A 16266-nucleotide genomic window follows, 5' to 3' on the forward strand; every position below is an offset into this window, starting at 1 on the left:
TTTATAAATATAAATATTTAATATTATTTAATATTTATATATTTTTTATTCATTTTATTTTGTGAGGCAAAAATCATGAAAATAACATGTTGTTGATGTTTACAAAATGCCTTTAATGACACATAGTAAAAATTATTAAAGGTTGCTTAAATAAAAATGATTCTTTATAAATATATAAATTAAAAATAAATATACATTTTTATTATAATTTAATATATTACTATTTATTATTTAAATGTATTTAAAACAAAAGATTGTACAATGACTCACTTTGTGCATATTAACAGGATTTCCGTGAGAAGAACACGGATCACATGCGTCCGGATATCGTGGCTCTCTTGCGGAGCAGCGACCGAGCTTACGTCCGGCAGCTGATCGGGATGGACCCGTTGGCGATGTTCCGGTGGGGAATCCTGCGCGCCACCGTCCGCGCTTTGGCCGCCTTCAACGAGTCCGGCCGCCGCTGGGCAGCCAAGACTGCGGGTAACCCATGCAGCTTTAAGCATTAGTTTCCAGATTAGCCCCAAACTTTGGATTTTCATGGTCTAAGAACGTGTTATTTATAACCTGCACATGAGAAAGCTGCCCGGTGACGCAAACAGTCATATTTAGAAGGATTTCAGAATGATTAGGCTAAGAAGGGATCATAAAAATAAGCTAGTAAGATTGTTTGCGAGGCGTTTTGGGTGGGGTGTCGCCCGGGATGTTGAAATCACGCCGTCAACGCTGTTTGTGTTTGTGTGTTTGGATGTACAGGTGTGGTCAGACCAAACTCCAGAGTTCCTCTAGGAGAGCTACAGAGATCCAACATGCCCATTGAGAGGATGTACCGGTAAGCTTTGGACTCAGGCTACCGTGGCTAGAAAAGAGAGAGAGAGAGAGTGGAAGTATTATGAGGAACTTGATCTCTTCCTGTCCTTTCGTTGCCTTTGTGTGGCAGGTGATCATGTGACCATGCTCTCTCCACAAAGGCACATTGCAGGCCGATTCTCACAGTAATCTCATGCGCTAAGTCCCATTTATGCAAATACCAAATATATAATGAAAACATGTCCAGGTCACATTTCATCTCAAAATCCAAAGAAGAAAATAGGAAAAAATATTTTGCATGGAGAAAATGAAACCAAGCTTTAAAGCTTTTTCTGAAAAAGTAGACAAATGCACAAAAAATAAACATTTTATTTATTTAAATACTGCTATATTAATCATTTTATGCTAATCACAATCAGTTAAAGTCAAAGAACAAATGCAATTTAAATTATATTATTTTTCTCACATTTCAGTAATGAAAACTGGGTGGGATGTGCTTAGTTGCCACTAAAGTATCATAATGCCAACGTTTTATAGTCTGTATAAATTTATGCAAAATGTAATTTCTTTCTTTTTCATTTCATTTTATGCTGAAATATGTCCCTGGACATGTTCCTGACAGATATTGTGTGGGAATTATCAAGTTAATAAATGTACTTGTTCCTGCAGTGTCCCTTTGTGTTTTCTCTGGTGTTTGTCAAGGGTTTCCCCTCAGTTACTGACCTCTGATCAGTTTCACTAAAGTTTAACCCATACGGTCAATAAAGCTGGTCATAGATCAGCACCTGCTGGTGGCGTTCGCCCTCGAGTGACTTTATGTGTGGTGTTTATTTTCTACAGCCACGCTCCTATGCTTGATTTCTCCTTTGATCATTCAGAGGAGCGCCCTCTAGAGGCTTTTGAGGACATCTTTTCTAGTTATGAGAGTAAGAAGTAAGTGGACTTGAGCAGAACATTGAGGTCAGACAGGGAGAGCTTGGCGGCTTGGGAAGGCTGGGTTTCTGGTATTCTGAGCAAACTCAAATACCACATTCAGATGTTCGCAGAATCCAGAAGCTAGCGCTTTTCTCTCTTTATGTGATCAAAGGGCAAGCCAGAGTTTGCATTTAACCTGGTTTGTTCAAGGAAATCCACAATCCACAACATACACTCATAAATCCCAGTCGGGACCTTGTGAGGTTTATTACCTCGAAGTACTCCCAAGTGGGAAGGAAACCATAAAGCGTCCTTTATTAAGGAAGCGAGTTCACTTCCTGGTTGGTTGACGCACTATTAGCAGTGCGTCCCCAGCCCCCAGTGCCAATCCTACCTGTTTGACCTCCTGTTCTGATCCGAGTGGTAAGTGAACCAGTGCATGAGTCCAGGTCTTTGCTGAGTGGGGTGCCTACCCCCGTTTTAACACCCTGTCAGGTCAAAACAGCATGGGTTCACCACTGAAGCTTGAAGGAATAGTTCACCAAATTAAGGGCCTGTTCGAATTTAACACACTTGCCTGCATTTGTTCATTGTACGTGATTCCTTTTTGTGGTGGAGGGTGTATCCTTTCACGAAAGTCGGTTAACAACATTGGTGTTGGGTTCCTGTACTTTCCCTTCCCTGTTCAACTCACCTCACCTTACCTCACTCCCTCTGTCTCCTCCCCCTACCTTTTCACCGGGCTGAATCAGGGAGATGCATGTCCAAATCATCAACTCCATTAAGGACTTGCAGTTGGATGGGGAAGATCCACGTAAGCTGCTGCAGTCCTGGGGTCGCCTGCGGTTCCCGCGCCACGTCCTCCAGTGAGTTTGACCGCTGACTCCCCTCTGGCTCGGAATGGATGGGTCCACCTTGCTGACCCTTCATGCCTTGACATCATCGGTTGGCATCGAAGCCAATGCTTGAGGCCCTTTGCTAAGCTTTGTTCTGAAACGTTCCCTACTCCCAAACTTTCCCAAATATGCACCGTTACTTATCGGCTCGCCTTGTGATTTACTGTTTAACCGCCCTAACCCTGCACTAATAACATCCATCTAACAAGTATGCCAATTATTTTTAGATGGCTCCCTAGTGGTATATGTTAGAGGAATGCAGAGTTTATGAGCTGAAAGCAGTGTGATCTTCATTAGCGCTCAAGCTCGGAATGGTATCCACATGCTAACATGCTGCATGAACTTATACGAAACCCACCCATTGAGTCTGTAATGTTTTATGAGCTGTGGAAAGCTTCAGAATCGTTGCTTATATAGACCACAGACATTGAATACACTTGAATCATAAACTTGTCCTCTAAATTAGGAATGCCATAGATTAGTTGTGTATCAATAAAAATGTCCATCATTCCTCCCTCCCACGATGTTCTTATCTCTTCCAAAACCCTGATCTCTGTTATGGTGTATACATGCTAGATTTAACCCCAGAGAACACTGTGAATCCATGGATTTCAATAGGGATGTTAAACGAATGTGGACCCGGCTTTTTCTACACCATTGCGTAAACAAATCTTGTGCGTTCTTCGTAAAAATGCTTCTCAAGTGCGTAGGTTCACTCACGTTGTACAAGCCAACGCATGACTCACTCTACTAACACGTAATATCCCATGGCTTCTTATCTCAACAAACCATCATCCTCCTCTTCCTCCTTCCCTACAGGAAAAACAAGAACCCCAAGACCAAGCAACTCATTCCTAAGGTAAAGCTCTCGCTTGCTGAAATTATCTAACTGCATATTTAAATGAATTCTGTCTAGGTGTTTGACTTTCAAAATGCTGCAAGTGGTTTCTGCTGGTTTTGTAATTTCCACTGGTATTGGTAGTGTCAGCTTATGTTAAGGGGGACATAACACACACAGTTTCGCCCAATCTTATTTTAATCTTGAGTACCTATGGAGTAGTATTGCATCCTTCACATATCCAAAGAGTCTTTAGTTTTATCAGATTTATAAAAGAAAGATACAGCTTTACGATTCTCTCCAAAAACAGTCGAGCTCCTGGAGGTGTGCCGTGGGCGGAGCTAAAGAGTCACGAGCACTTGCGCATTGATTGCCAACAAAACACAGAAATTTGATGCAGTTTTACTTAACGCTGCGGTTCCGAATCATGACTGGGATCTTTTATCGCATGGACTGCTCCATCTTTCGGTATCAAACAATGTGCAAATCCATCGTCGAACTGGGCCTTGTTTATAAAACTTTCATAACCAAAATGACGGGAACAAACACATTTGCGAAACTCCGTTGCTGCCCCGGAAAAAACAAACTGTATCCATGTTTCACGTAACGCTGGGTTCTTTGGGAGCTGAACGAGGTTACCTCACAACCAAAAACACACTTCTTTGGAGACATTCTTCTCGAGCAAGTCCTGTGCAGCGCTGCCGACGACATTGATGGGCGTGCTCTTGCTCTCGCTGTGGGGTGCGTTTCCCAAAAACAACTATGGTCGCAAGTTCCGTCGTTACCAATAGAGTTCAATGGAACTGACCATAGTTAGCCAACGTTGCTTTTGGGAAACGCACCCCAGGTTGACATGTGCGTGCACACGCTCTTCCGGGAGAACTGCCCATATAAGTAATTCCGCCTTTCATGGCGTCATGAAGAGCCATGCTCCAAAAAACTTTCCGAAACTTGTATGAACCTGCAGGGAGTGTATTTGGCACAGATATACTCCGTCATACATCCGAATCGTTTTTTGAAACTTTTGGCCATGTTTACCATGAGAACTCTTTAACAGTGTAAATAACTCCAGAATGCATGAAATAGCATTAGACCCCCCTTTAGCATTGCCCAGGTCAAGATTGTTGGGCTAGAAGATCCAAATCAACCCCGCCGTTGCAAAAATGTTGGCATGCAAACTGAAAGCCATAGCCTACTCTGCAAACTTTATAAAACTCAAAAGATAGTTAATAGTAATTAATCATTATTATGTACTGCTTAGAAACTGTTCAGTTGTAGGCTGTTTAAGGTTTCAGCACAAAATTTCAGCTTGGTTTGTAAATATAGGATTGGCACCATAAAAGCATGTAACCAGTATTAATCTGAACAATTGAAAATAATCACTTACAGCACCTTTAACTTGTTAGCATTTGCAGCACAGCTGGTACATTTTCATCACCATTGGTGAAAGTGTAAAGTTTAGCCACGATTGTTTATGACTTTCCGTTACATGTGCGGTGCTGGGTAAATGTTTTGAAGACTCTACTGCTGTAGTTTAGGCTGGAATGAGATTTTCCATGTCGTCATGTATCCATGGCATTCATGTGGCAAAATAAAGTCTCTTTGTGTGAGAGATTGACTTTCTGTTTTTGTGTGTTTGGGCAGAACCTGTTGGACTCTCGTTCGCTGAAGTTTGTAGTGGGCCTCCATGACCGCACCACCAAGTCTTTACTTCATCTGCACAAGAAGAAACGTCCTCCCAGCATCAGTGCCCAGTTTCAAGTAAAAAAAAAAAAGCTATATTCGATTAGCATGGCTGTTCATGCCAATTTGGTGATTCTGATTAAAAACAAATGCAGTGTTCCAGAACCTAGTGGAGGCATTGTAAGGCATCACTAATTTCAATCACTAATTTCATATATTTCATCAAGTATATTTCATTTAGTGCTTAAAATTTATACAAAATAGTTCAGTCTAAATAGAAAATATTATTTTAGCCAATATTTGTTTGCAGTGCATTTTTACATTTAGAGTTACATGCTGTTAGCTTGGTGACATGCTAAAATCAAACTATTGTGCCATGTACTCTGCATGAGAAGAGCTGTTTGTGTATCTGCCTTTATAGCAAGTAGACTGAAAGGAATAACAGAAATTTCACTAGGTTTTGCAACAGTTAAAAACTCTATTTTAAGCACTAATATTTCAAATGTTAGCATCAGGGAATGCTATGAATATTATACTCCAGTGGTCTAATTGGCCAAAGGCATCATTTGTGGTTTTCCACTTGTCTTCCACTCAATATTATGATCTTTCTCTATCTTGTAGACATCTCTTAGTAAGCTTCTGGAAACGCTGGGGAAGGCGGAACCATTTTTCATCCGATGCCTCCGTTCTAATGCTGAGAAGGTGCAAATGAAACGCCATTGTTCAAGTTGATCTTGATTTTAAGTTCATCAATCTATTTATTTTTCATATAGATTCCTGGTCTTGTTTTGAACTGTTCATCTATGCGCAAAATCTTTGATATGAGATCTAATTTTTTTTTCTGATGTTCAGAAGGAAATGTGTTTTGATGAAGCACTCGTTGTGCAGCAGCTGCGGTACACAGGCATGTTAGAAACAGTGCGCATCAGACGGTCAGGTTATGGAGCCAAATACACCTTTCAGGTAATGACCTAATGAACCGCTAACCCTAAAAATGTATCTAAGTGTGTAATTTGGTTGTCCGAAAAAACAAAGCTGGTTTTCTGTATTATAGGAGTTTACTGAGCAGTTTCGTGTGTTGCTGCCAAAGAAGGCTAAGTCCCTGGAGGACATATCATCTCTATTGCACAGGCTTGGCTTTGACCACACTACCTACCAGATTGGGAAAACCAAGGTCAGCATTTTTCCTAGGAACTCTATAGGGGGTTTAATCGACAACTTTTCTAGTTTTGGTCTTTTGAACTGTTATCTCTGGTAACGTTTTTTTTCTACAGGTGTATCTCAAAGAGCTCGAAAGACAAAAGCTTCAGGACATCCTCCACAAGGACGTCATGCGCAAAATCATTTTCTTGCAGTGCTGGTTTAGAGCTAAAATGCAGAGGATGGAGTTTATTAGAATGAGAGAGGCAGCCATCTTAATCCAGGTATGTCAAAATTGGTTTTGTGTTTGGGCAATATTCTTGCAGTCTGATATTTGATTTGATTGACTTTGTCTGCAGCGCTCATGGCGCAGCTACCGCAAAGAGAAGTTCTACCAAGCAGCGGTTCTGATTCAGTCAGCATGGCGAGGTTCCAAACAGAGAGCTGAATATCGTAAAACACAAGCATCCGTCACAAAGATACAGGCACTTGCAAAAGGGCATTCGGCTCGCAAACGGTATAGATATCACACAAATTAAAAAGAAATCGAAAGCAAATGTATTTACTTTCATAATGCACATTGTTGGCTTATTGGCATGATTTGGTAAGTTTTGGATTGGGTCTTGTTAGGTACTACTCCCTAAAGGAAGAGAAGAGGAAAAGAGAGGAAGAGGAAGCTCGGAAAAGAAAAGAGGCAGCTCGACGAGCCAAGGAGGCAGAAGAGGCCGCTAGGCGAGCTAAAGAGGCTGAGGAGGCAGCCAGACGAATCAGAGAGGAAGAAGAGGCAGCCAGGCGTGCCAGAGAGGAAGAGGAAGCAGCTAGAAGACAGAAAGAGCGAGAAGAAGAGGCAGCTCGGCTTGCTTTAGAGGCTGAGCGGAAGGCTGCAGAGCAGCAGGAGAAGATGCCACTACAACAACCAACGGCACCAGGCAAGCAGTCTGACGATGTGGAGACACTAGTGCTGGAGCGCAATAAGGCTCCTGTGGATGTTGAGATTGAAGGTAAGGGCAGGGCCCAAGTTGATGTCTCAAAAGACCAAAATCGTTCTGGGAAGGTTCCTCAAGTGGAGGCTGGTCCTCACCCTGAGGTTAAAGAACACCAGAAGCAAAAGGAAAATGGATCTTCTGCACATCCCAGAGAGGAAGGTACACATGCTAAACCCACGTCTCCTGAAATCCCAACCGGACAAAGCCAAAACAGAGCTCCTTCACTCTCCAAACTTCCAGCATACAGAAGTCAGGAGAAACGGGAGCTTAGGAGACAACGTGGCCTAGAGCACAACCAGAGAGAAAGTGAACGAGCAGCTTCGGCTGGAAAAGACGATACTTCCTTCAAGAGCAAAACTCCAGAGAGTCCAGGAAAAGCAGATGGCAAGTTGAAGGAACGGTCCGACAGCAAAGAGTTGGATCAGTACACCTTTGTGGCTTGGAAAGTAGACAAGACGAAGAGGGATGCCAAAGATGTCTCACCTGACCTTGTTCGACCTTCCACCTTACCCTTAGATATCCCTACATCAGGACCTGGAAGAAATGGCTATACTGACCCGTCCATCGCCGCTCAACCTGCTCTTGCCAAAGAAGAGGCCAACAGGAAAAAAGAACCATCAAGAAGCAACACTCAGCCAGAAAACCTCATAGCAGGACCCCGCAGTCTGGAGGACAGGCACATCAAAACTCTCCAGTATGGTTTCTTATGTTCTCCTTCTTGTATATCTTTTTTCATCTCCTTATATGATTCTGACAATATCTTCTATCTGGTTTTCCCAACTTTACCAGGAATCGTGGGATCTCTATGTCACTAGACGATGTGTCCAAAATAGGTTTGAGCAGTACATCACAGGTAACGTTGACTTGATTTTAACTTGTTAACACAATGGTAAACATGAAGGAATACATTGATTTTTGTGCCTTGAAGTTTGTTTGACTGGTTAAGTTCCACTGCACACTTCCCATTGGTATGCAACCAGACAATCTGCTGTTCTCATTACATTTGGTAATTTAGGATTGTTATTTAAACAGTCGCTGGAGTTTTAGTGATCATGCTTCTCTGGCTGATTCAGGGCAAAACTCGTCAAAGACGCAGGCCACGGCTCGCCCTTGCACGTATATGTTTGCCCATTAAAAGTGTTGAAATGGAGGATGCAGAGTACTGGACTTTTCCTTTGCCCCCCATGAGTCCATTCAAGGTGGTGTATTGCAGCCTTAAATTAGATGCTGTCCTGGGATCTGTGGTGTGGGGGCTGCTGGTGGATTAACCGGTTGGAATCCTGGGAGGGATTGCAGATATCTTGTGCTAAGGAAAAATAAATTATACTGCTGCAGAGTGAAGGCCTTTAGTCTGTTTGTTATCCAATATGCACAGTTTTCAGACGCACCTGCAGAATTTCAAATACTGTGTTGTACTGACCTATTGTCATGCCAAAACAGTAGAGCTTGCTCTGATTGGCTAAAACTTCCTTCACTGTGAATTCTGAAAGCTCAGTGGCCTTTAAAACTGGACTTACGTGATAACAAACTGAAATCTCAAAATGCAATGGCAGACAATTCCTGGTTTATTTCTTCTGTTTTTCCAACCATTCTTGATTCTTTTTCAAGAAAATAATGATTGTACTTTTTAATTACTCAGTTTGGGATAAATAAAGGGAGGCATTGACCCACTTCAGCTTCCTTTAAGGTGTTATCTACACAGGAAGAAGGAACTTTCTCCTTGTCAGTTTGACAGGCTACTCATTATGCCATTGTTATCTAATCAGCAGAAACGGTTATGTTATTGTACACTACACTGTGCTGCATAAAACTAAAACATTTGCTGTGTTCATAAATTTTGGTGTAGACACATTCCAGCACTGAGGTTGGTCCTGATAGATCGAAGGCCAGCACATTGAAGGAAAAAGTTCATGACACTCACAGCCTGCAAGATGCATCACCTGCCCAGCCGTCGACCCCAGAGAGGTACTGTCCAACTTACCGGTGTTACCAGTTTAACTCCCTCATGTTATAGTCAAACTGTTGCTTAGCCCAGAAAAAAACAGATTGTAGAAGAAAGTCATTTTTAATGTCCTCTGCAGCATCCCTTGAGAATGTTATGCATACTTGCGTTGTGTTGTGACTTGCATTTTTGACACATTTCATTAAACATTTCATATTTCACAATACATGAAATTGAGCATAGCTAAAAACGTACTTTCACATATTTGCATAGAGTATGTTTCAGGCCTTATCTGCAAGACTGTCTATCTCAAAAATAAAGAGTCTTATCTGTACTAGAATGTGGTCACACAGGAAATCTGACTCATTGGGACTCATGGGAAAGTACGGCCCCTGGCTTACATCAGCAGTGCCTACACTTACGTCTGACTCCTGGCATAGGTTACAGACTCCCATATATAGATGCAAAGCATCTGCTATGAGAGAAGGGAGATTCCTGAAATTCCATAATCTGTGTGAAGGTGTGCAATCTCAGTGTGTTTTGACAGTGAAATCCCTTGCCTAATGGGATCTCCCAGCACGCTATGCTTCTGTTTTGCTTGGATATTAATAATAAAATACAAAACTCGCTACAACTAACTTTATGCAATGGTGCATTTTTCTACAATAGGACAACAGGGTTTTTCAGAAAGATCCTGAAGAAACGTCCACATAAAGAAGCTCACACCCCGGAAGATGGAGACCTGAGCCTAGCTTCCTATTTGGATCAAAAAGAAGGTACATACTGCAAAGACAGCATGTGGTTCTTTTAGATTATAATACTTTTCCTTCATTGAATGAAGACATCACTGAATTCAATGATGAACTGTCTTTAACTGGAAAATTAGTGTTTACTATTGTCATTTTGCATTATTGACACACTATTTTCCTAATTAATGCTGTTCAGTTGCTTTGACACAATCTGTATTGTTAAAAGCGCTATATAAATAAAGGTGACTTGACTTGACTTGACTTCATTTATTGTTTTTTTGTTATTGTTTTTGATAGCCACTTCACCATCACGCTCGCACAATTCAAAGCTTCATGCGAGTCGACCCGCTCGGACACCCAGCATCATGATCAGTCACTCAACAACTCGGGCTTCTGAACAATGTAACTCATCGCTGAACCGCGTGATCACCAATGCGAATGAGTTACGCCACCTTGATGAGTTCCTGGGCAATCAGGTGTGAAGAATGGATAGGACTACAAGATATCCAACTTTTTTAAGTTGATTGTGTGGTTACACATAATTGATGCAATATTGATGAGTGTGACTGTACAGACTGTACAAAAAAACCTGTTAGACGTGTTAAATCGTGTCTATAATGTATGGAATTTCTGACAAGCTTTGCATTCTCTCAGACTTATTCTTTCTCTTATGCGGTGTAGGTGAACGATCTACGCTCACGGGGAAAGCAGCTTTCAGGAACAGAGCACATCTTCATTACTGCCACTATGCAGTTTAGAGAAAACATCAAGGGGATGTACTCATTCTCTGTGAGTAGATTTAATGCAACACTCCGTATAACACTTCTGTATAGACCAAATAAGCTGTGTCCTATCCAGCTGTGATGCAACATGAATTTGTTGGTCTGCTAGGTCAAGTTGCATTGTGGGCATTAAAAGAAACTTGGTAGTTCATGTTATTCATTTCTTCTTCTTCACCAACAGAAACCACAAATTGGGTATAAGGCTTTGATGAATAGCTACCACAAAAAAGTGATCAGTCTAGCAGGAGAAAAGCAGAAAGGTGAGGTACCACTGGTGGTCAATCTCTTCCAGTCAGTTCTGGATGGCTTCATCAGAGCGGAGATCAAAAAAGAAGAGGCCGAACCAGCAAAGGTAAAAGTTCATACATGCCCTGTTACCCTCTAGACTTAATTATCTGATGAAAATGGCAGTTGTTATTAATAACTTGAATGCATGTAATCCTTTTGACTTAACTTGGGTAAAATCTGTTTCAGCCACCCAAAAGTCGCAAGATGAGAAGAAAGAAGGATAAGAGCGTAAGTATCTCTGTCCAACAGTCCATCCATTCATATTGACTCTGCCTTGTGAATTGTGAAGAAATGTACACATTTTGTCTGAATTTAGTTGGAGAATCCATTGGACCATGTGTTTACACACTACCAAGTCAACATCATGCAGTCTTGTGATCAGTGCACCTCCTACATCTGGGGTATGGAGAAGGCCTACATGTGCAGTTGTAAGTTGATGCGTCTCCTATTCATTTGCCTTCGTTCAGGCTGAGAACATTGTATGATGATTCATTTTTGTTTCAGATTGCAAAATGGTTTGCCATAAGAAGTGCATTTGTAAAATCGTCATAGGCTGCTCTACGTTCTGCTCCAAGAAGGTAAGAATCCAATCTTCTAAGCATTCTGGAGAAGCGGTCATTTCGAAATCTTGTTCAATTGATCGACCTTTGTGTGCTGTGGGTCTAGTGTGATGATGAGCCTGGATCACAACACTTCGGTGTGCGCGTGTGCCACCTGGTCAACAACAAGACCCCTGTGCCAATTGTGCTAGAGATAATGCTGGAACACGTGGAAATGAACGGACTGTACACAGAGGGCATTTACAGGAAGTCCGGCTCAGCCAATCGCATGAAGGAGTTACACCAGTTGTTGGAAGCAGGTGAGCCATCATGGATATTTCCAGAGCTCAATGGCACATTGGGAAGACAACCTCTCTGTCTCTGACTTTTTTGTAGCTTAACCTGCCCACTCTGATAACTCTGTTAAATAACCTTGTGTAATGACTGCATGTTTGTGTAGGCCCAGAGAATGTTTGTCTTGAGGATTACCCCATCCATGCCGTCACTGGCCTGGTCAAACAGTGGCTAAGGGAGTTGCCTGAACCTCTCATGACCTTCACGCACTACAACGACTTCCTCCGTGCAATAGGTCGGTCCCCACAACGCCATTCTCCTGTCCTCTTGGTAGCCCTTAGACATGCTGTAACTCTTTTGTTGTCTTTCATAGAACTGCCTGAGAAGCAAGAGCAATTGCAAGCCATTTACAAAGTTTTGGAACAGCTTCCAACAGCCAACTTCAACACCTTGGAGAGACTCGTTTTCCATCTTGTCAGGTACAGATGAGTACATGCAGTCCGTAACAAATGCTGTTGGTGCAAAACCATGTAGCCGTCGAGGTAACGATCTGGTGTCATTTCAGGGTTGCGAAGGAGGAGAAGAGCAATCGGATGACGCCAAACTCTCTGGCCATCGTTTTTGCTCCCTGCATTCTCCGCTGTCCGGACAGCGCCGACCCACTCATGAGCATGAAAGACGTCGCCAGAACCACCACGTAAGGACTTCATGTCCACACTGCAAGTTAGAGAGCTCTTTTAAAGTGAATGAAGTCTCAAGACTGAACCTTTACTTTCCTCAGTTGTGTGGAGATGCTACTTAACGAACAAATCCGGAGATACAATGAGAGAATGGAGGAGATCGAGCAGCTGGAATACGCTGAGGCACTGGCTGTCAATCAGCTCAAGCTAAAAAGACAAAACACGGTACACTTGACCTTCCTCGACTTACCTGTCCTTTAGCAGAAAGTCTTCTAGCATTGCTGTATCATTATTTGAAAGTGGTTCGTTTCCAGATGCCTGTGAAAAATGTCCATATTTTGCCTCCTGAACAATCACTTTTTCCAACAGTCCACAACCTTCCACAAGGCACCTACAGAGAGTAATTTTCGCAACACTTTTTTGCTTCTCGTTTTTATGTTTCTGTAGTGCTGGCATTTACCTCTCAGATTTATCACTCCTTACAAAGAAGTAGCGGTACGTATGTCCCTGTGGTATAGTGAACCCCAGTAGTTTGGCATGTTCATGCATCCAGTGTGCATGCAGTGTACAAGTCATGCCTCACTAATACTAACTCAATCCACTGCATGTGTTAGTGTTATTTTAGATCTGTAGACATTTAGACCTGTAGACAAGGGTGTCGGGTGGATGTCGGTGTAGATGTGTGCTGGTTTTGGGTGGTCATTGCAGTGAATGGCATGAATTTCAAAGCTACGCAAAGTAAATTGCTGAATATTAAACAATAGGGGCATTCTGTGATGTTTTTTGTTTGTATAAATACAGACAATAATGCAGAAAGATAAGCAGTCAGGTTTGACTGTTAATCTTTGTTTTTGACTTCTACAAACCTTTGAAACTCATGCCATGGAAACTCCACAATGAAATATAACATCCATCCAAGTGGTTGAAATTCTTTCCCAGTAGACCTTTTCTCTTCCTCTAGACTTGACTCACCTTTGAAACATCTCTAGCACTCCTCATTTTCACTCCACAAGGGATTGTTGTGCCACACTTGAAGAATTACAACTTCCCCCTTTTTACTTCTTAGACTAACCACATGGGGGCAGACTTGAGTCCAATGAAAATGTTTAGTACTGTAGTCCCTTCACTGAAGAACCTCTCTGTGTTTCCTTTTTTGAGGCAACGCGGGAAAAAGCTTGAATCTGTCGATCTCCTCTTGAGTTGAAGTTTGTATCTGTTTGGAGTCTAGGTTCGGGAGAAGCCAGCTTCCGACCTTTGTGCTGTACCTGAGAATGAGCCCCTGGATTCAGATACAGAAGCTGAGCGAAGCCTGATGGAACGGATCAAGTCCATCAAGCAGGAAAAGTATGTAAATGTAGAAGAAATCTCACAAGTAGTCTCAGGACCACACTCTTGAATGCCTTTTTATGGTTTATGTTCCAGAGAGGACCTTGCCTGCAGGCTACCTGAACTAGAACAGCCCGGTTCTGACCAGGAGAACCTGGACTCGGAGGCATCAGTCAGCTCTGAGAGCCTTTTGGACGAGCGAGCGGTCTGTTCGGACACGGAAGGTCAGTATTAAGGTACATACTCCCTTTGTTTTGGACCAGTCCTTTGTTTTTCCTCTGCAGTAGTCACCCATGTGTGGGTCCTGTCCTTGTTGTGTGTGGCGCAGGTCTGGATGGGATGCTCCTGGCACATTTAAAGAGGGTGGCGGTGCCATCCGCTCTGTAGCAGGTTGTGATCTCATCTAACCCAAGTGTTTGTTATGTGCATGGTTGCGGTGATGGAATAAGACACTGCATGTTGTCTTTCTTTTATGACTGTTGGTGGCATGTCTTAGGTTCAGCTTTGGGCTTTCTCCTGCTTCGGGGGTTGATTGGTTCTGTTTCCCTATTGTAGGACAAACAATCGTAGTGCCAAGATTATCCAAACCAGCTTGCCTTCCTAAGTCTGTCACCCTGGCCCAAGGAGGCAGCACATGGGCTGACGGCCCCTCTCTTCCTTCACTGTCTTCTCCCAGGCTTCAGCTCCAGCGTCGCCACCCTATCATCCCCAAAACGGTCAAGCTGCCCCCAGGAGTCTTGTGCCACCCGGCTGTACAGTCCCTCCCTCCCCGCAAAGCCCAGTCCCTCACCCTCGTCCAGCGGCGCGAGCAACCCGGCCGCCGCAAAGACAGCATCCAGTCCCTCTACATCACTGCTGGAACAGAGCTCCTGTTCCCGCTCTCACCTACAACCTCAGACACCTCCAGCGCACAGGAGCTCCAGACCTCCTCCCGACGTTTCTCGGACCCGGACATTGCTATCGTAAAGGACGAGGTTTGACGTGCAAAGCTGCCTGCTCTCGAAAGAACAATTCGATTGGTTGTTGTCATGGGTGCTGACTGCTTGCCCCGGTCGTAGTGACTGATAAAGAGAATTGTCTCACCTAGCACTTTTCCATACTAATAATATATTGGATTTTTAAAGAGACTTTTTTTAAGACTCAGATTTGTGTTGCATATAGGCGTTGACATGCGTCAATGCTTGATGCTTGATTTTTTTTGGGGACGTTTTTAGCATCAAGAAAACAGTCTTGCACCTTTTGTGTCTTTAACGAACAGGAAAAAAACAATTCAACCATGAGGAGTGATACCTTGATGGTGTTTTGTGGATGGTGTTATTTGTACAACCAAGACTTCGTTCATCTTAAATGGACTTTTAAGCTGTAGATCCTCTATCAATTCCTGCACAAGAACTCAATGGACAAGTTTTGACTGTAGGAGGAAGGATCCAGCACTAGCCACTTTCCTCTTGGACCAGAATGCCATAACCGAATGCAATAACTCAGAACTCTCTTTTTTTCATTTTGATAAACAATATGACTCTTTGGATCTGCGTGGATGTCTATTCAGAATAGGTTTGTGTAGGACTAAATACAGTTAGTGGCCAAGCCATTGTGTTTAATACTAAAGTCAAGAGTTACGAATGCTGTTGAATGAAAAGTATGGAACGAATGCCAGCTGGATGTCTATGATGTAAATTACGTTTTGCATCACGAGGACCGTATGTGCCTACTAGTATCGCTGTTTTTGAGTCCTCCGTGACAACGTTTTTTGCATTTAATGGAGAAATGAAACTAATTATTTTCCTACAATACAGTTTGTACTGGCCTCAAACCTGTGTGCTTTTCCTGTTTCTTACCCATAATTCTTTCTGGCTTCCGTTTTGCTCCAGAGGTACCATTGACCATCTATTATTGCTTTTCTTGTTCTACAATAATCTTAAATATCACCTTTAAATGAATGAGGACAGAACATCAATTCATGAACACAAAAAAGTTCATTCATAATAGATTTCTTATAAATCGTGTTTTATTATGAAACAAGTGTTTTTAGTTGTCATTTTAAGACAAAATTCAGTTGCTGTGGGTAGTGTGAAAAAGATCAGTAGTGTAATTAATTTAAGTTACAAACAAGCAACACTTAGGCCGTTTCTCAAACGGAAGGCTGCATCCCCCGGAGGTCGCATTTGTAGGCTGCATACGTCATAAAGATGATCTTATTTTACAATATTAACAGTTATAAATTTGACCATTATTCTTAGTTAAGCGTAAGTTGTTGTAATATGCTTATGACTCGTGAATGTAATGCTCAGTTAAAGGCAGGGCATGTGATTTTTCAAAAACACTTTAGAAAACTGATTCGGGCCGAATAGCAAAACAAACTTGTAGCCAATCAGCAATCTTTGAGAAACGGCCAAAA

General features: G+C 42.4%; 1 protein-coding gene across 1 annotated transcript in view; it reads left to right on the plus strand.

Annotated features, from left to right (window-relative positions):
• Positions 1 to 15681, plus strand: part of myo9b (myosin IXB) — a 58606-nt gene extending 42925 nt beyond the window's left edge. The window contains 31 exon segments of the mRNA XM_016537452.1: positions 288 to 483; positions 757 to 832; positions 1651 to 1743; positions 2478 to 2591; positions 3441 to 3480; positions 5104 to 5220; positions 5764 to 5844; positions 5995 to 6105; positions 6197 to 6316; positions 6417 to 6566; positions 6642 to 6799; positions 6913 to 7962; positions 8058 to 8121; positions 8342 to 8467; positions 9115 to 9233; positions 9880 to 9986; positions 10257 to 10435; positions 10641 to 10748; positions 10923 to 11093; positions 11216 to 11257; positions 11346 to 11457; positions 11534 to 11607; positions 11696 to 11888; positions 12029 to 12157; positions 12236 to 12341; positions 12428 to 12559; positions 12644 to 12767; positions 12990 to 13037; positions 13771 to 13886; positions 13965 to 14092; positions 14424 to 15681. Of these exon segments, the coding sequence (XP_016392938.1) occupies positions 288 to 483; positions 757 to 832; positions 1651 to 1743; positions 2478 to 2591; positions 3441 to 3480; positions 5104 to 5220; positions 5764 to 5844; positions 5995 to 6105; positions 6197 to 6316; positions 6417 to 6566; positions 6642 to 6799; positions 6913 to 7962; positions 8058 to 8121; positions 8342 to 8467; positions 9115 to 9233; positions 9880 to 9986; positions 10257 to 10435; positions 10641 to 10748; positions 10923 to 11093; positions 11216 to 11257; positions 11346 to 11457; positions 11534 to 11607; positions 11696 to 11888; positions 12029 to 12157; positions 12236 to 12341; positions 12428 to 12559; positions 12644 to 12767; positions 12990 to 13037; positions 13771 to 13886; positions 13965 to 14092; positions 14424 to 14848 (4809 nt within the window). The 3' untranslated portion in view covers positions 14849 to 15681.
• Positions 15682 to 16266: the final 585 nt, after the last annotated feature.

This window comes from Sinocyclocheilus rhinocerous, unplaced genomic scaffold, assembly GCF_001515625.1.
Source record: "Sinocyclocheilus rhinocerous isolate Xijiao unplaced genomic scaffold, SAMN03320098_v1.1 scaffold1058, whole genome shotgun sequence".
Taxonomy (NCBI): Eukaryota; Metazoa; Chordata; class Actinopteri; order Cypriniformes; family Cyprinidae; genus Sinocyclocheilus; species Sinocyclocheilus rhinocerous.